The sequence below is a fragment of the Pseudochaenichthys georgianus genome, chromosome 10 (assembly GCF_902827115.2).
Source record: "Pseudochaenichthys georgianus chromosome 10, fPseGeo1.2, whole genome shotgun sequence".
In the NCBI taxonomy this organism is placed as follows: domain Eukaryota; kingdom Metazoa; phylum Chordata; class Actinopteri; order Perciformes; family Channichthyidae; genus Pseudochaenichthys; species Pseudochaenichthys georgianus.
The window spans coordinates 18,041,894-18,065,655 of record NC_047512.1 but is presented as its reverse complement, the minus strand read 5'-3'; the positions used below and the strand labels follow the sequence as shown (position 1 = coordinate 18,065,655).

The 23,762-nt window shown below is 41.0% G+C and overlaps 1 protein-coding gene across 5 annotated transcripts in view; it reads left to right on the top strand.

Annotated features, from left to right (window-relative positions):
• Positions 1-23,762, top strand: part of mid2 (midline 2) — a 170,703-nt gene that overhangs the window by 93,048 nt on the left and 53,893 nt on the right. For all 5 annotated transcript variants that reach the window (XM_071204628.1, XM_071204627.1, XM_071204626.1 and 2 more), the window contains exon 2: positions 1,556-2,448. In XM_071204628.1, the coding sequence (XP_071060729.1) occupies positions 1,612-2,448 (837 nt within the window). In that variant the 5' untranslated portion in view covers positions 1,556-1,611. The remainder of the gene's footprint in view (positions 1-1,555; positions 2,449-23,762) is intronic.

Sequence of the window (23,762 nt, the reverse complement as noted above, 5' to 3'; positions counted from 1 at the left end):
TGTTTGTGGTGCGGCAGAAGGGAGAAGACTTTGATTTGTGCAAATGAGTTTGAGCCTTTGAGCTCTGTTTCTGTCTTCATATAGTTCTGTCAACAGCTTGTATTTAAATGCTCATAGAGATCATGGGAAGTTATCAATGCACCTAAATCCACACTAACAAGTGAGCATAAGGTCACGAAAATGTAGTCGTTAGAAATTGGATGGGAATTGCAGAGCTAAATGATATGAGTAGTTACATACAGTGCATTTAAAAGAAGGACCAACTCATAGGTTCAAGGCTTTCATGGTTCAAGGCTTTTATTAGTCATACGTACATACAGTGTAGTTAAGATGTTGAAAATCTTAGCTCACAGGCTAAACACATTTCCATTCGGCCGATATTTTGATCAACTTAAGTCTTTTGTTATCTTTCAAGGGAAAACAAATAATATCATAATTCAGCTACTGGAATGTAAGGCTTTTTTTTGTCATTTAAAAACAGCTAATGAATACATCAGCTTGTTGACACGCAAGCTAACATTTGTCATGCTCAGCACTTCCACACTTTGAAATTGTACTTGTATTTGCTTCACTTTACTTGATTACACATTTTTAACTTACCGCTGCAAGTTTAATATCATTTGTATCTACACAATGACCTCATATTAAGAGTTTACTGACAGAAGTTGAAACCCTGTCCGAAAGGTGAAAATCACTTTTTGATTACTCACAACCTGTTACAGCCAGTCATCAGTAAATCCTGCATGACTGGCTCAGAGACAGACAAGGTCAGTATTTCAGGAACACCCTCAACTAATGAAATTGTCAGTGTCAGCTATCTGGGGCTGCCCACTTTAATACCGTCGTTTCGCGGTGCCTGCTTTGTTTCTTTAAAGGATAGAGGGCCAATGCAAGCTGTGCTGCCATGCCACTGAATCAGAGAGTGTGTGGGGCGGAGGGGTTATTGGTGATTTCTCATGTCAGTGGTTTTAAGGCCACCCAGGGGAGACAGCTTGATATGCAGCCTACAAGGTGATGAGATTGGGAGGGCTTTGAGAAAGAGGTGTAGGAGGTGAAATCAATCTTCTTGTTTAGCTCAGGCCCTTTTTTCACTGCCCCAGTTGAAATTGTTGTTGGGATTATGCTTTAAAAGTTGAAATGCCCTTGGAGTTGAGTGCTTGAAAAGCCAAGCTATAGAGGCCACATAAAATAAACAAAGTCAGTGTTGAGCTGGAGAATGATTTTTACTTCTTCCTTACTTTTCAACGTGCCTTTATGTTTTTCCTCCCTGTTCGTGAGTCCCTGGATTTTCAGTCCTCAGTTTTGCAAGCTGAGCGGCTGATATATAATTATAAAATGTGTAAGTAAGGTTTTTGCTGAATCTTCAAAGGTATCTCTTGACTGGTTGAGTTAAATTCAGAAAGGGGTGAATGGACAAATTGTGTTGTGTATACTTCCTGCTGTTCTATTTAATAACAAATAGTCCATGAACAAAAGTACAGTTTTGTTACTGTAATAAGAGATCTGTCAAGTGTGTAACTTTATAAACTGATACATATTTTTTTCCTTTATGCAGGTAATTCGCCAGCTTTCGTGGGTTTTGATGTCACCTCTAGATTGGTTTCACTGAAGATGGAAACACTGGAGTCTGAGCTGACCTGCCCGATCTGCCTTGAGTTGTTTGAAGACCCCCTTCTCTTGCCCTGCGCCCACAGCCTGTGTTTTAACTGCGCCCACCGCATCCTGGTGTCTCACTGCTCCACCAGCAAGCCCCTCGAGTCCATATCGGCCTTTCAGTGCCCCACCTGTCGTTACGTCATCACGCTGAATCACCGCGGCCTGGAGGGCCTTAAGCGCAATGTGACGCTGCAGAACATCATTGACCGCTTTCAAAAGGCCTCCATCAGCAGCCCTAATTCTCCCACTGAGAGCCGGCGCCTGCAGCCGCCGCAGCGTCCCTACACCGCCACCATTAGCGGGACGATAGCTGGAACGATTGGCGGCGGGGGTGGTGGAACGAGTGGAAGCAGCGCCCGCAGCAGCCCGGCCACTTCCAGCCACTCCCACCCGCACGCCAACCACACCAACCACGCTAATCACGCCAACCACACCAACGCAAACCACAGCCCGGCTGTCGTTGCAAAAATGGATCCACGCATCAGCTGCCAGTTCTGTGAGCAGGATCCGCCGCGTGAGGCCGTGAAGACGTGTGTCACATGTGAGGTGTCGTACTGCGACCGCTGCCTCCGCGCAACGCACCCCAACAAGAAGCCGTTCACCGGCCATCGCCTGGTGGAGCCGGTGCTGGACACACACCTCCGCGGCCTGACCTGCCTGGAGCACGAGAACGAGAAGGTCAACATGTACTGCTTGGTGGACGACCAGCTCATTTGTGCCCTCTGCAAGCTGGTGGGGCGCCACCGGGAGCACCAGGTGTCCTCGCTCACCGAGCGATTCGATAAGCTCAAGGTTAGTCCTCTGTGCCGTTTCCAGTTTACAAAGCGTGTGATAATGTCAAATCGGCAAGCATTTCTGTGTACTGCTCCTATTTTATGTTGTTTGACTTTATTATGACTGAAGCAAGGTAAGTCACCATCTGGCACAACGTTTGATAGAAAAAGAGTTGAGACACAGTTGAGCTTGGAGCTTATTCTCCTTTATAGCCTGCAGCATTCAGTATGATATCTATGTTTACAGTTTGCCAAGAGCAAAGTCTTTAGTCCATTCCTACCATGGGGATGTTCATTCAGTGCATTTCTGTTGACTGTGAACTTTCAGCACTGCCACAATTGCATCATACACACTCACGCCAGCCTTTGTTCAGCAATAAGGACAGAAAGACAGATGGCAAACAGAAAGAATGACAGAGACAATTGGGATGGTGCGCTGGTGAGAAGGGCAGAGAGAGACGGAGAGCAATAGGGAGGCTGTCATTATAATAGTCGATGAGCTGGCATTCCCCGTGGCCACTGAGCTTTCAGAGGCTCTGCGTAAAGTCCAGGACTGCTGAATCAGGCTGAAAAACAACAGAGAGGGGCAGCTGGAGCTAATTCCTCCACTAAAGATCTAAAGCAGCCAGCCGCATCAGCTGGCCAAAAAACTTTACCTCAATTGTGTCTGTCTTTAGTGTATTTACAAAATAAAAACATGTTCACAGTGTTTGCAGCGCAACACATTTTACACTAGCATAAGTACAATTTCTGTAATGGTTCTGAGAGTAATATTCCACTCTCACAGACTCGTTCAGGATGTGAATCTGGGAACCCAATTGTACTCTGTAATTTGGTTTGGCCTTATGATGATCACTTTGCAAATTAGCATCCCTATTGCTAAAATTAACCAATCAACAGAATAATGCGAACTGGTATACTGGGGGAAATACTACATATCAGTAATAACAGCAAACACTTCTTGATTCTCTTTGTTTTTTTATAGTGTTGTTTTCACAAACGGCAAATACACATGAATTGAAATTGGCTTCCAGGCTATGGTATCTTTCCGGTGTTTAGGGGAAATTGCTTAACAGTTAACTGAAAATATAATATAACATCACATATGCCGCTTGATGTTGTGGATCATTTGATGGATTTTTTTACTTTTTAAAAAGGAAATATCCTAGTCAAAGATATGATCCTTTGATACTGTAAATCTGCAAAGTCATCTAGTTTGTGTAAATTCCAGGGATATGTTCTGTCCCAGACTACAAGGGTATTGGTTTGATTGCTATGGCGTCAATGAACGGTATTGTGTAGCACACAGACGAAAGTAGAGAAAGCACTACCATGGCACTTTAAGTCCTTTAGATGCGTGTTTAAAGGTTGATGTTCTTTTTCAAAGTAGATGTAATGGTCTCACATTCAGGCTTGTGTGTGAGATGTGAGAACCATGACATTGTTAACATTGAAAGTAGAGCAAAATCCCATCTGATGTTGTGATTCAGTGAAAATGTCATCTCACATTCTGTATAATGAATGTTTTATGCTACCAAAACTTTGGCACACACTTTCAGTTTTGCACCAACATTTTAGCAAAATTCCACCTTTTCAGCACCTCGCACAGACTGAACCCACTGGAGCGAGGCGTTTCTTTTCACTAGCATTTACTCTTTACACCGCTGTCTGGCAGTGCATTCTCCTCACACTGTGGGGGGTTTACTCTAAGTAGCCATAGCTAGCTCTCCCCCTCCTTTCCTCTCCACTTCATGGCCGGCTGTGGTTCTTTTGAACGTTCCCCAGTTAAGCCTTTGAACTTGCTTGACTTTGAAATCCCCAATCCTCAAATCTGGGAGGAAACCAACCCGGTCCAGACTCCAGCTCTGCTCACCAGCCGCAGTGGCAGCTAACTTAATATAATCTTCTTCTCACTCATGGCAAGAGGAGGAGAGGAAGCCCAATGTATGCATATCCTATCATGGAAGATGTCAAAAATAGGGTTTGTCTTCCAATACACTCTCTGTTTCTCTGTCTTTGTATTAACGCTGTTTTTAACCAATGCCATTCTCAATTGGACACTAAGCTAAATAATTGGAATCAGTTTCCTCTGCTTGACCCCTGCCTCACTCCATGTGAACTTTGACCTTTGGATTACCCTTCCCATTATTTCCTCTGTCTGCTGTGTACGCTGGGAGCAACTCTATCACAGAATGATTCCTCACACATTAAGGGAACGGTAAGCTTCCCCTTGGGCTAGGAAGGTAGATATTTCAGGAGAGAAAAGGCCAACAAGTAACCAGCCGTGTTAAAGACAGAATGTACCTTAACTAAAATCGCAGGGAAGAGAGCTAATCCTGCAGGTAGCGGCTGGAAAGAGCTTGCTGCTCTTCAGTAAAGACATTTTTGTCTTGTAATTGTCAGACCTTGAGTATAGTGTTTTACTTTGATACACTTAAAAGATTGCAGCTTAATTGCGCCACACTTTAGATTTGTGCTTGTTTTCACACCATTAGAATCACGGAAACCTTTTCTTGCTAAGATACATTTAGCTGTAGCAGTGAATGTTTCATCACCTGCCGCTTTTGAAAGTGTCTATGGCTCATTAGAGTCTTATTTTGTAGCGGCATGCCCGATCAGAGGCTGGGTGTAAAAAGCTGAAGTGTTATTTGTGCTCTTGGCACAGGCTTTTTAGTTTTAAGCGATGCTGTAAGGTGGAAGTGTTAACACCAAATGCTGATGGTTCAGGAGTTCAAAATACATTCAGATTAATTTGCAAAGACAGGTTTTGAAGAAGTAATGAACATGGTGCTGTACAGTATAGGTACATTGTCATGCTTTGATACATGAAGGTTTTCTACAGCAACCAGAGGTGAGAATAGTTAGTTGATTAGAGTGTTGCCATCAGATGAAATCTATTTATTTTGTCCCTTTTTAGATTCAAGATTTCCTTTTTGTTTTTATTTATGTTTCCATCTGTGTTAAAGGGCCTTTGGGGAGTACCATGAGACTGTGCAGCCTGTGTGCCTTGTGTACATCTGCTACCGTTTGTGTCTGTGTTTCACTCACTTTCACCCAAGAACCCTAAGAGCACACATTCCTTGATTTAAAAAAAAGACACCTGAATAAATAAGTGTTAAGTCAGAAACCTTAAGATGATGAGACAGGTGGCAAGATGAGGAAAAACTGTTCATAGGCTGAAGGAAATTTGGAGAAACGATGATAAATGGATCACTTCTCTGGGATAAGACGTCTTTCTCCTCTGTTCTCCATAACTGGCAGTTCATTTACTGACTGAGGCTCTTACAGGTTTGAAGTGTGTGTTCTTTAGCATTGAGTGCTGAGCAGGAAAGCCTATAGCAAGGGGACTGACATTTGACACTGAGCAGCACTTAAAATAAGCAGCAGATAAACTTAAGACTCTGGTTCTTCAACTCTGGTTGCATCTCATGTGCAATAACCCTACAGCCATGGGATGTGTTGTTCTCTGTGTGTGACTCCAAGGTCTTGACAGGTCTCAAGCATACTTGTACCAAATGATAGTCGGTTATGTGCATGAGAAAAAATGAAGAAATATGCAAAGCATTTTCCAAGCGATTATTGGATTAATTCCTGTTTTTGAAAGAGGCAAGTCATACCATACTGACAACCCCTCTCTTCTCCTCTCCTCCCGTTCGCTCTCTACCCTCTCTCCATTTCCTTCAGTCCCTCCAGCTCTGCGTCTCTCCCTTTATCCCCATCGTTTCTTCCTTCACCCCCCCCAACCCCTCATGTATTTTACTTTCCCCCATCTAAGCTCCTTAAGGCACTGTGTAACTCTTTTCCTGTGTGATGTGTGTATCACCCCTGCCCCTGCAGCTGACTCCACTCCTGCTGTATTTACACCCAATTGCTTTGCTAAATCCAGAGGCGAGCTTCTGCACACACAAATGCATTAAATCACATCCACACCCACAAACTCATTTGATCTTCAGAGTTTTCACACACACAGAGACAGGCAAATATTCAACAAATAGTTCCGCTCACATATTCTGACTGTATGCCAAACACTGAAAGCAACATTTTAAAGAGAAAATTAAAAGGCTGCAATGTCAAGCACTCAGCCAAGCTTCATTTTAAATGCTCACCAACCCTTTCTTTTATATACCCTCGGAAATTTCAGTTTTTTTCTACATGCAAATACTCCCCCACTCCCTCCCTGCTGCTGTCCTCCCCTTCTGTCACTTTTCTTTTCACACCATTTCTCTGTTTTGCATGCAGCCACATAAACATCATCCTTCCCACCTTCTTTCTGTCACTGTTTCTCCCTCGCCTCCCTCTCTCTCATTTGGCCCCTGGCCAGTCTGCCTTGTTTTAGGTAACACCACTCCTCTCCTCTCGCAGTCGCCCACAAACCCACATGCGCTGCCACAGCAGCATATTGCTGGTGTAAGGGAGAATCACAGCCCTCCAGTGTGTTTGTGTGTAGGAAGGTATATGCCTGTTTGAAGCATCTACAGGTGTGTGTGGGTGTGTGTCTGCATGTGCATGTGCATCAAAGCAGATGCTATTAGCACTGACATGTGTGGAGTGATTGGGAGCCGAGTGTGTGAAGCCAAGGGAAATCATGGCTCTATCTGGAGAACAGTGTGAGATGGCGCACACTTAGTCACGCTGACGGCACCACCAAGGATGTAGTAGAAAGCTTTTAGTGTCTGTGTGCTCCGGTGTGCATGGATTTGTGTGTGTGCACAAGCGAGTACCTATACTTCACTACTCTCAATGCATCTTGCATGTGTTGTGAAAATATGTCACGCCAGCCCATCCTGAAATGTAGTAGGTCATGAAAATAGAAAAGGTTATCAAATCACTCCAGGCACTGTATCATCCATATGCACAATGTATGCAGTCAATAAAGTGGAAAGCTTTTAGGAGCTGTGGTCTCAGCAGTGATGCAATGGCATGCAGGAAGAAAGATATAATCAACATTACTCATCTGTGAGTTCGGTGTGTTTGTTTGAGGGTGATGCATGACTTTATTCATCCATTATCCAATCATGCCTCCCCTCACTTTGCTCCTACAACATGATGGCAGGGTTCCCTTGAGTAGCTGAATTCTTGTTATTCAGTCCATGCAGTTATTCAGTGTTACTGATGCACTGCTGTACGATGGTCCATGTGATGTATTATAGATGAAGTCATAGAACATTCTAAAGACATACAACACCAAATAAGTGTTGTTCTTCATCTTCAAAACTGAAGAACTTGCCTCAGTACAAGCGTAGAATTTTCTCTGAAACTTATACTTAATATTTTACTCACTCAATAACATTCATTTTGAATAAATTGTTCATTTAAAAGTCCAATGTATCCCAGTCTTTTAATAATATGAAATATGTGTGGTTGGTCTGCAAGCCTTAAAGAATGTCCTTATAACTTTAAAGTCTTTTTTCACCCTCCCAGGGATAACATTCCTGGGTTTTGATACATATTCAGTCTATGGTTTTGACATGTAAAAGTCGACTTCTAAAACACTGAATATCAGCACATTATATTTAGGACCATCATCCTCAGCCTGTATCCCATATATGCCCTCTAAATCCATGCTGTTGAACCCCGCTCGATCTTCCTTCCTTCTTGTCTTTCGTTTTCATCTCCTTTTTGCCACATCTTTTTTTGCCTTTTTAAAGGCTTAAAACTCAGGCACTTCAAGGCTTCTGCGGTGTGTATTTTAGCATAACGCTGTAAGAAGCTGACAACATAGCAAAGCTTAGCGGAGCCTCTGACTCTTTTGACACTCAAGGAAAATCGTTTAACCAAGCAGCTGAAAAATGCAACTTTTGGATTTATGTGGTGTCTTTCTTGCAAACATTACTGTATGTAAAACTACCGTGCATATAGCAATGCCAGAATGAGGTGTATGTCATATCTGTTCTTAAAATATGTGATTTGTTTTACATTACATGGTTTGTCATAATTGATACCAGATCATAAACTCATGACTATTTATGTATTGTATTCAGATGGCTGGCAGCTACACACCGCCAAGAGGATGTACACATTAATCAACACTGCAAACTCATCTTGCTATGCTCGTGTTTTTTTTCCTGGCTTCCAAGCATTTCCTTTCCATCCCTTCATATACTGCCACATTATAGGGTGACATATCTGATGAGTAAGCACTCTCTAATATTAATCTGTAACGTTCCCTGGCACAGATCACATTTATATGAGGGGAAGGGAGGTGCTCTGTTTGATGAAACTGATGACGCATGCACTCTGTGAACCTGAATTAGAAGCTACATTTCAGTGTCTCTGGGAAATGTGTAAAACATGACATCTACTAATATTATTCATAACAGGGGTTTTTCAGTGAAAAGGATAAATCAGAGGTGCCTGAGTCTTTCGAAAGCTGTTTTGATTTGTGACTCAGGGACAGTGGACGAGACAATGAAGCATAACAGGAATATTTAGACTCAATCTGGAATGTCAGTGAGCATTCATCTTCTGATTTACTTCAGCCCATGCAGACATGTGTTTGCGTTAAGGCTGAAGACACGTTGAGTTTGGTTGTCTGCGCACACACTTCCTCTCAGTGTGTGTGATGAGTCCTCCGTGCTGTTGAGAGGCTGCCAGGCAGGAACAGTGTGTGGCCCCTCGAAGACACTTAGTTTGAACTAATGACACCAGGCAGTGTGAGATGAACGGCACGTCTTCAGCGGCCTGAGGACACCGGGGACCTCTGACTCATCCCCAAACTCAAAATAGCCTGGTGGTTAGTGTTTTGTGAGCTGAACTCAGGGAACAGAAATCATCGGCTAATAATCATTTTCTGCATTGAATCATTTCTATTCTCTTAATATTAAAGAGTACATTTCTATTAGTTTATTGACATTGAGCCAATAACCATTGAGTTTAATGACACAATCATGTATTCTTGTAATGTTGTGCTTTATTGAATATTCACTTCTTGACTTTTTAAGTGTATTTTTAAAGCTGCTTTATAAATATTTTGTAAGTAGCAATAAACAAAATTACGGAAAATGATCAACTAACCGAACGCATTACATCGGCTCTTATTGAGTATTTTCCAGCTTATTTGTTTTGGATTGTATGGACCCCAATTTGTTTTGGCAGCTAATAAGATAGATGTATGTCTCAAAATGTATGTCGCGACCAAAACCGAGCATTTTAAATGTATATCGTTTACTACTAAATGCATTAATGAGCATATGTTTGCAGACATCAAAACTTTATAAGGTGGTTATGTATCAGTTCTGTGTTTCTTAGCTTCAATAATGCAGGTTTAAAGATGTAGACACGCTACATATGGTAGCACTAGAAGCTAGTTGACTCTACATTAATAACTAAACCTGTTTCACTGAATCAAGTGTGACGGGGCCTGTTAAATTGGAACATGAAAGCACCCATTGCATTTAATTCAACTATGTAGACTGCAGCTGATAAATGGTAGCAAAACGAACCCTGTTTGCTTCAGTGTTGGCTCCAAGACTGATGAAGAACTCAATGACACTGAGCGTTAAGAGCAGCAAAGCACCAACAATGGATATAGGCCATAAAAGCATGGCTACTCAACCCTTAAGAAAAAACACAATAGTGCCAATCTGCTAGCAGTAAGCAGTTTGTCAATTGAGGTTTTTTTTTGTGGCTTTCATGTAATTGAAGCAGCATAATTGAAAGGTCACCTATTATGCAAAATCCACTTTTTCATGTCTTTCATACAAAAAAATGTGCTCACTTTTTGACCTGATCCATTTATATAACAACCTGTCTGAACATGAGCTGATCAGATTTTGGCCACTTTATGATGTCACAACGATTTGTTTGGCTTGTGTAACCATTAGCCAATCACCAACCAAGGTAATTTTGATGATACAGGCATGTAACACAGGGGTTCCCAACCCCCGGTCCACGGACCGGTACCGGGCCACGGAGGTGTTACTGCCGGGCCGCGAAATAGCTGTGAGTTTATCGTAATATTTGCAGAATTATAAATATATAAAAATATTTTATCATAATAAGTGTTTAATTTTCGCACCTATACCAGTCATATTATTTCATCCAGTAGTAGCCTAGTTAATCTTTCACCAGCAAAAGAGTTGAAAATGGCTTTTATGATGTTCCGAGGGTTTCGGCGGCTCAGCAGGCCTCAGCCTCTTGTGCGCACGAGAAAGTTACCGGTGTGCCAAGTAGGAAGAGGAGCGCACAGAAGACAACCGTTGCATTGCAGACTGTTATGTTTATGTGGAGAAATGCAGTGCATACATTATTTGAGATATATTTCAGACTTCATTTTAAGGACATGTCGGCCAGGGGTGTAGAGCTATTTGTTTAAGCACCGGATTGGCAAAACAGGAGAGTAAACCAGTCTGCCTTGATCTATGAATTCATGTCCGGGACTCTCACGGTATCTGCTGCCCACAGCTGTTTTATAGAAAGAAAACATCCTTCACTTCATGAAATGGCTGCAGCATCAGGAGGCAGCGGGAGGTATACTCAGCCTCTGAGAAGTGCAGCACCAGCGCGCCGAGAGGTGTGCCTTTTTACGCACCGCCTTCATCAGAACAGCGAGTGACTGCAGGCTGCTACGTGTTAACCACACACACCTCTACACACATCTCTACACACATCAAACTGCCCGATTACTCCCCCTTTTATTAGTTGTATGAAGGAGATGTCCTGTCACCAAGGCGCATGATGTGTGTGTGTGTTCTCTGCTCAGCTCAGCTCTGTGTTTGTGTCTGTCCGACACCGGCATTTGTTTTCAAATGACCATGAACAGTAATTTACACACATCTGGCTAACTCCATAGGTCTATATGCGGGTGTCCCCATAAGAAGTTAGTTTAATCTTAATCTCGATGTAGTGCTAAATGCTGTCGGAGTGCACCGGAACGAACGACACTATCATAATATCTTCTGAAAACAAATGCCTGTGTCACACACACACACACACACACACACACACACACACACACACACACACACACACACACACACACACACACACACAGGCGACTGGACATCTCCTTCATAATGCGCCTTCTCCTCGTTTTCCCAGCATTCACTGGATTATCCGTAAATCATACAAACAAAACCAAAAACCAAAACCGGTTCTTTTTTAAACGTTGTTAATATGTTTTGGATGCATATTGTTATAGTATTTGTTCAGGCTGTTACATACAATTAGCCTCTGTTGCTACCTGCTGCTGCTGAGTAAATATTAAATCAGTTAAAATTGACAACCGGTCCGCGATTTTTTTTTTAATGGATAATTGCACAATAACGGTTGGGAACCCCTGATGTAACATACAGTATTTGTCTCACATAAAGTTATCCATTCCCCATCCTTACTTTTTTTGGAGCAAACCCTTATTAATGGATTTCTAAGCATGTGTTGTTTTGGTTGGTTGGGGAGGGTTTCAGTCTCCCACACTGTTCTCAAGCATCTCCGCTCCCCTCAGAAACAGCTGCCTTGGACAGACATTTCCTCCATTCCATTCCCATGAATCTCTTGCTTCCTGAAACATGCACTTTCACTTTTTAAAAAAACTGACATTCAACCGTGAACTCTGTTATCTAACAGAGTTGCACACATAGTGTAGGAAGAGCCGTTTATCAAATTCAAAAGAAGTCAACCGGGTAATCAGTGCAACATATTGTCACTAGATTCATTCTTAATGGAACATTTCCATTTGTATTGCTTCTAAGTAGTAATTTAAGAAACTGGAAAACATTTGGAAAGTTCATTTCCTTTTCTAATTACTCATGTACCATGAATATTATGTTCCAAAACGGAGCTGAACCAGAAAAAAAGGTCAATCTGTCCAAAAAACACAACCATTGTTTATAGTATAAAATATAAAATGTCTTTGTGATTTATACATTTAAAAAAGAGTCTCCTTGTTTCCCTGTATACAGCAGTTCAGGGCTGTATTTCTCCATAGCATGGCCACAAGTGAACCCGAGTCTCTGGCGAGTGGCATCAGACATCTAATAGTGTCAGTCCAATATGTGCAAGTTATTTGGGTTTACAGGACCAGATTCTGCCTCAGGAGCCAAAGGAGAGACACCGCAGGACAAAATGACCGAGAATTGACTTTTGTTCATTTCCTGCGACAGAGGGATGGAGAACACAGGTTAACTGCACTTTGCTCTGACGTCCCCCTCTTAAAGCCAAAGGGGGCATGCATGTTTAATAGCATGTAGGGCTTCTTTTATGGCTTCTAAAAAGGGACACATTACATATCCTCTCTGGTCCGCATGGTGGTGACAGCAGCAGCCAGCACCCTGTCTGCTAAAGCTCCACAGAGAAACACAAAGCCTTGTGTACATCTGAGGTCATGCATATGGTACAAACATGGAAACACCATCATCATATAGAAGCTATGGCAAAAATAGGATTTGAAACATGCATGATATAGTCACGAACACAATGTATTTTTCTATTTGTAGAAATGGCATTAAATAGATAAAAATGCAGTGAACTTAGTCACACAATCACATGATGGTACTGGCTGCAGCTCAGAACAGAAATAAATGTCCGCTTTCAAATAGTATAGGTAACATTGCTCGATAAAGCCATCAAACTAATGTATTTTTCTTAAATATGTAGTCCTTCACTTGTTGTAACCCAACCTCAGTGAGAAGATATCAGAGAGAAAACATATGTGTTGTTTTATCACTTTAATTCTGCACGTGACTGACTCAGTTGAAAAAACAAATCTGAATTCAGTCAAACTTTTGATCGCATTGAATTATAGTTTATTTTTAGATCCAAACCAACAGGTTCTCTTCACTAGGATGACAGGGGGAATTGATAGATTGATAACACAGTTGAACATTATTTTATATTTAAAAAAACATCAGATACTGACCTTCATCCTTCAAAATCCGATGTCAGTGATGTGCAGGAACATCCCTGGAAGTTTCTGTTTAGCTCGGGTTACGTACAGGAAGTCCAGCTCCCCAGGGAGTCGTACAGAGAGGAATGTCTGTTCAAGATCTCGACGCCAGAGAGCCCGCCACGCTGACTCGCAGGAACGCAGAGAATGTGTCTTCCCGCTCTGCGGTTCACCCCGTTACCATCGCAGACCCTAACCCTTCCCCGCATAACAACAGAATGGCCACATCAGGGATGCACAGCAATGGGTTGGGCGATTCTGCACATGAGCTGTCTTTCCTTAAGATGTTTCTTTTCCTTAAGTAGAGATGGGATTCTCAGCATGTGAATCAATGCTGCTCTGTAAGTCAGAGTCGAAGCAATTTGTCTGAGGATGTCACATTTATATGTGAGATGGTCATCCGATGATGTCTTCCTGCCATTCTTTTATCTGCCTTGTCAAATATGCTTGCTTTCTGCAAATGCTTTTCTAGCGTCAGTGTCCATTTCATTTTTTAGGCATCCTGCCAGCAGTTGAAATGGTAACGGGTGTCATAAATGTATATTATGTAGCCGCCATCAGCACTAGAGTTACATGACCCCCTCTATAAATACATGATAGTGACATGATTTACTGTCGTGCTTCCAAGTCACGGCCGCTCCAATTAAATAAGGCAAAGTAGACTAGACATAGAGTAAATCACTTCGCCCACCTTAGTGGAAGCAAAGCCATCTGTTAGGTTGACAGATCCGCTTTGATACTAATAGAGTCGCTCTGTCTTGTCACTGACCACTGCTACTATGTGAGAACAGGAGGGGGGAGTGTGTGAAGTTCTTGTTATTGTGTTTTTACATTTGTCTGATTTGTGTGTGCATGTTGCCCGCTGCAGCCCAGGAAGATGATAGTCTGTTTTCTTGTTCTGTTCTACATCGGAGTGCCTGCAGGGCTCTGTCGTGGGTCACGTGGGCAAGATAAATACGTTTCACAATGGAAATCTCACCGTTTTTCTCAAACTAGTCTCTGGTTGGCATTATCTACCATCCCATAATATCCCCCTGAAACAGCAGCAAACAAAATAGTTCCTTTATAAATCCAATGTTGCTGTTTTTTGTCTTTGCCCTCATGTACTCCAAGTACATTTAAGAAATATGTCCCTGGAGTGCTCAGGGAGGCTATTTATTAGTCGCATGGCTAAAAACTGCTGAAAGAAATCTGGTTTGTGCAAAATATAGGGTTTCTAATCCAAGAGGCAGGGAAGTGGAGAAGTATATTTGTGGCATATTGACTTAAATCCGTGCGGAGATCTGTCTGGATAAGCAAAAGTCTTGGAGATGCATTTTTTTTTGGAAGCTAAAATTGAATCTGCAGTGAAAGAGGCTTGAAAACACTGTTGCTTTACTTCAGAGCTTTCTGTGATTCCTTTTTGACTGTTTGTTATACTATATTTTGCATGAAGATGCCCTTGACTGAGCAGGCAGCACAACATCAGGATACATTCCAACACGTATCATGACATGTGCTCCTATGTGTGCTTTAAGTACATGTGTTAAATGAGTGTGTCAACCCTCCTGCTGGTTGCATTAGTGCTATATTCAGAAACAAAGCGTAAACTGCCTCTGAACCCCGTCACCTCAAAGGAAATGAACTAAATGTGTTGCTGAAAACCTTATCACACTCTCACAGAACCAGCCCCCGTTTCTGTAGTCCATGAGCTCAGATGAACTCTTTTGGAGGTTTTACTTGAAGCTGACAAGTGTAAAGCTTTTAGCTGGGAAAGTGTCATTCACACCAGATTTCTGTTCCTGTTATGTGGCTGAACGGTTAAAAGAGGACGGGTACAGCAGCGTCAGGCAGTGAGGACAAAAAGAGTCCAGAGAGGGAGAGTAGATTCAATTGTAGAACTTCAATTATTTAAGATCAGATAAAACGTGTCTGTTCCAGTTGGGTTGCGACTTGCAATGGTAGGCAAAGTGTTACTGTTATGTCTGCTCTGTATCTTCAGACAACCGGGCCGATAAAACACGTATATTAAACCAAGATGCAGGGATAGCACCCAATCTTAGAGACGGGACTCTTATTGCCAACGTTTTTTAGTTTGCCAGTTAAAAAAAACAGAATGAAGAAGAGAAGAACAAGAAGAGGAAGGTCAGGTATCAGGATGACATCTCGAAGAGGACGGATCAGAAGTGTCAGGGAAGCAGGAGCAAATAGTGGGGCGGGAGAGAGGAGCTACAGGGGGTCCATGATGTTTGACGTTTAGTGTGTTTCACTCATCATCGCTCAAGTTTGAAATGACAAGCCCTCCCTTCCACAACCTGCCTCCAGCAAACATACAAGTAAGGCTTTAGCTGTCGACAAACATTTAACAGGTAATAGTAAACAACTGAACTAACTAATGTTAAGAATTTCTATTTCAAGTAATAGTCTGACATTTAAGGGAAATATGCTCATTCTCTTTTTCGCTGAGAACTAGATGAGAAAAAATCAATAGCACTCCCACGTCTGTGGAGCCAGCAGCCGGTCAGAAGTACCTCTAAAGTTCACAAATAACATTATTTTTATGTTTGTGTATCCATTAAAAAACTGAAAGATACTAATGGCCAATAAATAGCCTAGTAGTAAATAGTCTGGTGAACGCCCCATAACATGGTGAATTGTCATTTTTACGTTGCAGTTTTATGCATGTATTAAATATTGAGATTAATTGTGTCAATTAATGAGTTTAAGAGTTGCGGTTTGGTGAATGTATTTCTTCTTATTCAGAGCCAGGCTAGTTTCCTCCTGCTTCTATAAATGCTGAGCTAAGGCTGCTAAGCTCATCTGTTGCCGGCTACAGCTACATATATATATATATATATATATATTATATATATATATATATATGTAGATATTGATCCTCTTTACTGACTCTCCTCGAGAAAGTAAATAAGAATATTTCCCCTGAATGTGACACTATTGCTATAAACAGCAAAAAGTCTGCAGAAATGGAATCAGCTGTTTTATGGAATACATTTTTTTATTTCCAATACCCAGTTTTGTAATGTAATTGTCACTCTTTTTATCCCAAATCAGCTAAATATATCTTACTGGGATGATAGACATTAAATTCTTGTCCCCATCAAATGTTTTACAGGATTATGGGATATAGCTAAGTGTTATTATGAGTCTCAAAAGAGCTATAAGTAAAGTTCTAAACTAAATATATATATATTTGAGGAGAAGAGAAACAGAGAGGGGAGCTGGCAGTCAAGGTGTACATGTTGATGCATGAATCCAGGTGCACAGAGATAGAGATTAGAATGATGCAATAGATGATGATGATAGTGATATCTTTCCTAGAAAATCACTTCATCTGCCTGAAGCAGTTGCCTTTTCCAGGCAGCCTTGTCTCTAAATGGGAAAATGGGTTTGAGGTGTATGCACTGACTAGCTCAACCAGAACGCTCTGCTTATCACAGGTCTGTGAAGTGCACATTCATTTTCCACAAGCGAAAATGTGCTGTGGTCTATGTGTCGGAAGAGGGATCCTCTGGTTTGTCATTTTGCCACGAGTGGTAAAGTAAAACACCTTCAAGGACGCTGAAAGCTGTGGGGCCGTGATGAAAACTTCACAACTGTCATCTCACTTATTCATTGCGTTGTGCAGGCATACGTACAGCTCTGAACGCAGCTTCTTTAGGGAATACAACACCAAATCTTTACCAATGGCTTTTAGTCATTACATGTAATGAGAGACAGCACGCATAGTGTGGAGGTGACAAGGCATATATTAAGACCTAATAAAAGGTTCCACTTGGTATATTACAGTTTTAATGGAAAGTATTTAAGTTCTGATAACCCAAAATCTGGAAATGTCTCAAGTTTTTATGACATCAAGTACTATCCTGTGTTATATTAACAACTGAAAGGGTGATAATGAAATGTTGTTTCATAGTTAAACACAATACAACTCATTTTGTGTTAAGAGTGTACATATATCACTATGCCTCTAGCAGGTCACTGTTTTCAACATTTGCCACAGATTAGTATCAGTATACAAATAGAGCCTAAAGTCGCCATTTGTCACCTCAAAATATATGTGAATTCCCTGACGTCTGTACAACCTTTACTTTCCCCCTTACTTTGTGTGGATGTCTTGGTGCTTAAAGGCTTACGGGGAGATTAACTGAGAACAACACCTTGGTTTCAACAAGCATTCTTCCTGGATCAGCTAGCCAGGCGCCACAGACAGCTGTGCTTATCTCACTTCTGTGAAAACTTTTGCACAACGCTGGGTGCGGTAGAAATCACATGGGACTATGGTACTTCATCAGAAGCACATCCACATCCATGTTGTTATTAAAGTGAAATATGTCTGTATGAGATTCATGCAGAGTGTATAGAATTGCATAGCTGATAGGAAATTGCCTCTAAAACCTCCGGCTCCAGTGAGCGAAAGACAACATGAGTTAGTTTTATGCTTGTGCACGCATCCATATTATTTACTAATACAAAACATACAAAGCTCCCCCACCTCATCTTGGGATTGTCTGCACTCTCTGCACCCAGCTAACCAATCAGGTTGCTTGTTTTTTCTCTTGGAAAACATCTTCTGCAGCACCGTCGTGTTGATGTGTGTCAGCAGCGCCGCTCCTCATTACGCTGTTATATTTGTGGGTGTAAACGGCACGTCTCTGTGACCTCCTGTTGACTGACTGCAGCTCTGCGCCTCCACTGAAATATAACCTTTTTCACTTTTTAACCATCAAACCTTGATTAATGTCCCAGTCAAATGTAGTCTTGCTTCCACGCACCATTTTGCTGATTGGTACTATATATTCTAATGTCTTCTTAGTACCGTGTGTGCACAGTTGAACATATGTGACAAAGGAACGCTTTATACAAATCGTCTACACAGACCTTGGACTTAACTAAGTGATCATATGAAGCCATTCTTTTCGCTCTTCTGTGGACATCATTTTAGGATTTCATAGCAGTTATTTTCAAAAAGACGTTGGTATTTTGTTGTTCTGTGTAGCAGTGAGTCACAAGGTTTTAATGACACGGAGCCAAACAACGGCCTCTGGATTCCTATCAGCCAGGATGACTCAGACCCAGGACACTACTCTCTCCCATTTGGCTCATTTTAGAAAATAAGGCAAAATGAATAAATGCGCTTTCACTTAATGTGTTTGTGTATATCAAATCTATTTGCAATGACAACCAATTGGAAGGAGCAGAGGACGGTGAGGCCCGTCATGCTGCACCCTGCCACTTAGAGCTGGTGCTGAGGGAGGTGAACGTAGAGGACAGGCGGTTAGTAATAAGCCATGGAAATACTACATAATGAACTGGGTCCTGTCCTGACTGCCACACAAGGATGGCATCTTTTTAAAGTCCATACACAAACATATCTACAGTTTATGGCCACTATATTTATTGGTTTATTTTATAATGACTGCACATTAGTAGAACAACAATTACAGTTATAAAAGTGTTTCCATTGGCTTGTTTCTATATCCTCTTAAATCCTAAAAAAAGGAAAGTCTGCTGATTAAATATCAGAAATGTGTGGGTTAAACGAGATTTTAATAAGTACAACAATGTCCTGTTGTATATCATAGAACCAATTTGGCAATTGGACAGTCGAAAAAATAACAAGCCAGACTTGTGTAGATGCTCTGGGAGCAGAACTGTGCACATGGTGCCAGACTGTTCATTTTTCTTGTTATTTTTTTTAAAAGAAAGAATGAAAGAAAGTAAGAAAAACACAAAGAACCACCAAAGGACCATCTCTCTTTCTGTGTTCCAGAGATGTAAGAGGTTCAAATCAGCTAGAGCATCATGTTCTAGGAATCAGAAGGAATTCATTGCATTGCTGAAGGACACTTCAGCGGGGACGCTCATTGACTCCAGTGATTTAACCTGGACTATTTGATTGGAGGGCAGCCTCCGTGCTGATCAGGACGCTCTCCAATATGCCTTTTTCCCAGCAGCCATTTTGACATGTCATTACAGGGAAACACAGGTGTAATTGATAACATTCATTATGGTCCTGTACCATAGAGGTGGGCCAGGGCCCTGGTATTGTGCCTGCTGGCTCACTGGAATGGCTCACTAAATAGAAAAAGAAAATCATAAATTGTTTCAATTTTACCTGTGTTTACCCTGAGGTTACATGTCAAAATGGTTGCTATAAAAGTGGCCTATTAAAGCCTAAGATGTGAATCACTGTTGTAGCCCTTCTTCTTCCTTAAAATTATTCAAAAAATGTTAAAAAAAATTATTTAACTAAACTAATTTGCCATTTTAGCTACAGAGCTTTGGTCTTTGGGTGTGTATACAGATGTTGTGACCCTCTTAAGTATCTTGATATGATTTAACATTGTTTGGATGGTTATCTGTGGTTAAGGCATACCAAGCAGACAATCATATCTGTATATGCATGGCACGTCCTGAGCAGTTGTTTGGGACCCTGTTCATTTTACTTGTATCTTGAAATCTAGGCCTTTTTCAGGGCTACAGGCTGTGCACTTTAGATGCAGTTACAGATGAACATGACCTTGCCGTATCTGATCAGTTAGCTACAGAGCTGTACTTGCTGTTTCTCTGGACTTTACTACCAATATTGAATATAAGCTTGGACACACTATAAATTACTTTTAAAAAATGACGTTTTATCCAGAAGCCAGTTACCACTCTATAGGACCTCTGCTTTATTCTCCTTTATCTTCACAAAGCAGCCAAACCGAGCTCCATTGATAGTAACGTCTTTGGTCAGGAGTCACAGTGGGTTGTTAGAGAGGACAGTTATATTCCTTATGCAGCAAACAGCTAGCAGCACCAGCTTAATGATATCATCTACTATAGATAAGGATGTACGTGGATAACAAGGATTTCTGAGTTGCACAGCGTACAACTCAGATGATGAAACTACTTAAAGATCCACTCGTGCCTGCTTATAATACTGTACGCTCTGGTGTCTGTGGGATGCAAGTGATGCACAAATCATACATATTAGGACTGCATACTGAGCTTGAATAAGAAAAACAGCTTCAGAAAGATTCAGTATACTTTACATCAGGAAGACTGCACTTTAGACTTGGACATATTCTTTGTAAATGTCTGACAAGCTTCTAATTCCATTTTGTTCACAACCTGTAAATATACATAAATATATTATGTCAACTTGAGGACCATTGGTAAAATAGTGGTGCTTTTCTACACTAAATCACAAAATAGGTAATTTCCCAGTCAGGTGTTCAAATGGCCTCAGTGCTTTCCATCTGCTTAATATTTTTAGAACATTTCAGAGCCAAATAAATTCCCTCAATCATCTTTTTTTTTATTCTGTTGCGCTGGTCGTCCAAAACATTCCTGAGACCATTTCAACTTACTCTTAAACCGTAATAAAACACTGGGTCATCGAGTTTTGCACTACATGCGTGCTATGGGGGTCAATAGTTACATCAACCATGTGTGTCAAACAGTAAACAACCTGGACATAAAAAAAACATAAATCTTTGAGGAATTTCAAACAGTGTAGGTTTATTTTAACGATACATTAATATATTTTAAGCCCATTCAACCATGTAATTGAAATAGACATAAGGATAAGGTTTTTCCTCAGGTAGCATCCCTTCCTGTGTTTTAGTTTGTTAATCTTACTATCTCTAGCTTTCTTCTACTTTTAGTAGTCCTCCTGGGTCAGCCTGTTCCTCACCCAAACAAATAATTGGGAAGCCAAAAGCACACTGGGGCCTTTGGGATATCCGACAGCCTTATAAACGAAATCAAATGCCAACTTGTGCCTGAACTCCTTGCTGATATTTGGTAGTCATGACGATTCATTATTTGCTTTGAAACCTACAGAGAAATGTCTTGATCCTAATCCCCTCGTGTGGCTAAAAACCTAAATTACTATTGGATTTGTGTCCATTTAAGGCTTATTATGAGAAAAAGCCATCTTAACCTGTTAAACCCCGAGCCTGTTTTTCAGGTTTCAGGCTCGAAAATGACATTCCCAGAACAAATGACTATAACGTCACTTCTAAAAGGTTTATATGAATAATGTTTGTTATCAACGCAAGGTTACATCTGTGAGTTGGATGTAGAAGTGTCAGAATCAATATAGATTGTTCTGTGTCAGAGTAAATTCAGATGGAACATAGCAAAAAAATGTAAATTCCTGTCTCCGCCTAAAGAAAACCCATTACTTATAGTGAAGACCAACCTTGAATGATGGGTTAGTAGCCTAAAAGCTTTAGGAATCCAAAGTATAACATAAGTACCCTGTTTCAAGATTGAGACAAAACAAGTGACATTTGACCTTTTTAGAGAGGTTTATGAAAATAAAGTCCAGGCGGAATAAGCTTTGGGCACATTTTGGCACATTTGGTTCCATCAGTGCCATTTGACCTTTTTCAGGTACCAGACTATAAAAATCATTGTATTGCATTGAATCATCACTATAGGTATTCATTCCACCCAAAAAAAGAAAGTAAAAAATATTTTAAAAAATACAAATATTTCTTAAATTTTTTTTTGTGAGTGCGTGTAGGTGCGTGTAAGTGTAGGTGTGTATGTGTAATTTTTTTGTGAGTGCGTGTAGCTGTGTGGGTAGGTGTGTATGTGTAAGTGTAGCTGTGTGTGTATGTAACTGTACCAACGTAATATACAATAAAACCACACTGTAGGTTTGTAAAAATAACACATATTTTACCAACACACTATACAATAAAATCACACTAGGTATATAAAAACAAGTATTTTTTTTTTTAAATAAACACTCGCAAAATGTTATACCTACCTGAACTTTATACCTACCTGAATGTGCCAGTATTTAGGTCGTGCCACTCCCTGAAACAGTTCCTTTTGACAGTGAAGCACAGAGGGACCTGGCACTTCCTGCAGTACACAGATGTCTTCACCCTTTTGAGTCCAGCATCTAGGCACCTCCTGCAGTTCTTCCTGACCTTGGTGGCATCTTCCCCATAATACTCGGGCATGCATGTGAGTGGTGGAGGAGGGGGTGGTGGAGGTGGAGGTGGAGGGGGTGGTGGAGATGCAGGGCCTTCAGCAGGGCCTTCAGCAAACTCCAACAATTCTGCAGCAAGCTGCTCCCTGAAAGTCTTCTGGGTGTGTGGCTTTGTCCTGCTGGGGTCACACCTCATCTAACAAATGTGGAAAAACAAAGAGATTAGATTAATTCACTGGCTTATACTTATAGGATAATATTGGACTATAAATGAATAATATTACACCAAATAAATAAGTAAACACATGTATATTCATTCACTGGCCATTCATTTAGAAAATGTAACTCCAAAAAGACAAGTAACACTATTTAGCATTGTGGCTAATCATTCCTGTTGGCTAAGCTAACACTGTGATGCAGTTCCACCAAACACAAAAGTAATATATAAAAAGGATAATATTGGACAATAAATGAATAATATTACACCAAATAAATAAGTAAACACATATATATATATTCATTCACTGGCCATTCATTTAGAAAATGTAACTCCAAAAAGACAAGTAACACTATTTAGCATTTTGCCTAATCATTCCTGTAGCTTCTTGGCTAAGCTAGCACTGTGACGCAGTTCCACCAAACACATAAGTAATATATAAAAACAGAGAGATTACATACCTTTCCCGTGGTGGAAGTTCAACATCCGAGTCACTACTGTCCGGATCCAGGTCTGGCTGGAGGAGATCTTCATCATCCAACGAAGAGTCATCTGGTATGATCATAGCTATCGTCAGCTAGCATCTCTTGCACCTACTCTGTGGTGAAGCTCTCCCTTCTGGCTGAGTAATGCGTAATGGAGCCAGAGCAGGCTCAGTTTATACTACGCAGGATCATATCTTTGGAACCCATTGGTCGATTTGGGTGATTGACACCTTTTCTGAACCGTTAGAGCCAATAGAATCGAGTGACAGTTAGTAAGTCCTGCTAAACACTTACGTCAAGTAGAGAGAGGTTTGCGTAAACAGCACGTCAGACAGCATTAGCTCGGGACTGCGAAACTTTATACCTACTCTGCTGCCATGAATGTAATGATAGATTATCAGGAACCATTCTAAAGTGACTAAGAGACATTGGATTAACCTTAAACAGCGTTTTTATTCCCTTGAACAAGAGCTTTGATCACAAAACAGCAACGGTAAGACATACTTATTGTTATGGTTTTGAAAACGGTTGTTTTTTTTCTTCTCATTTCTGGCTGCTAGCTCAGTGAGTTTGTGTCCTACTGTGATGATACTTATAACAAAAATAATCTGTGGAGTATCAGCTTTCAGATGATATGTAGTTTGTGCAGAAAATATTAAGTTTTAAAGATCGTTTTTGCTAGTTAGCACCGGAAGTAGCATCTGCCCGTTTTAGCTAAGGGCTAATGCTAACGCTTCTTGTGAGACTTGTGTTTTGTTTCTGTAAAAATGGTTCGTATTGTCAGTTAGCTGAGATTCTTCTCGTTAATCTGGTA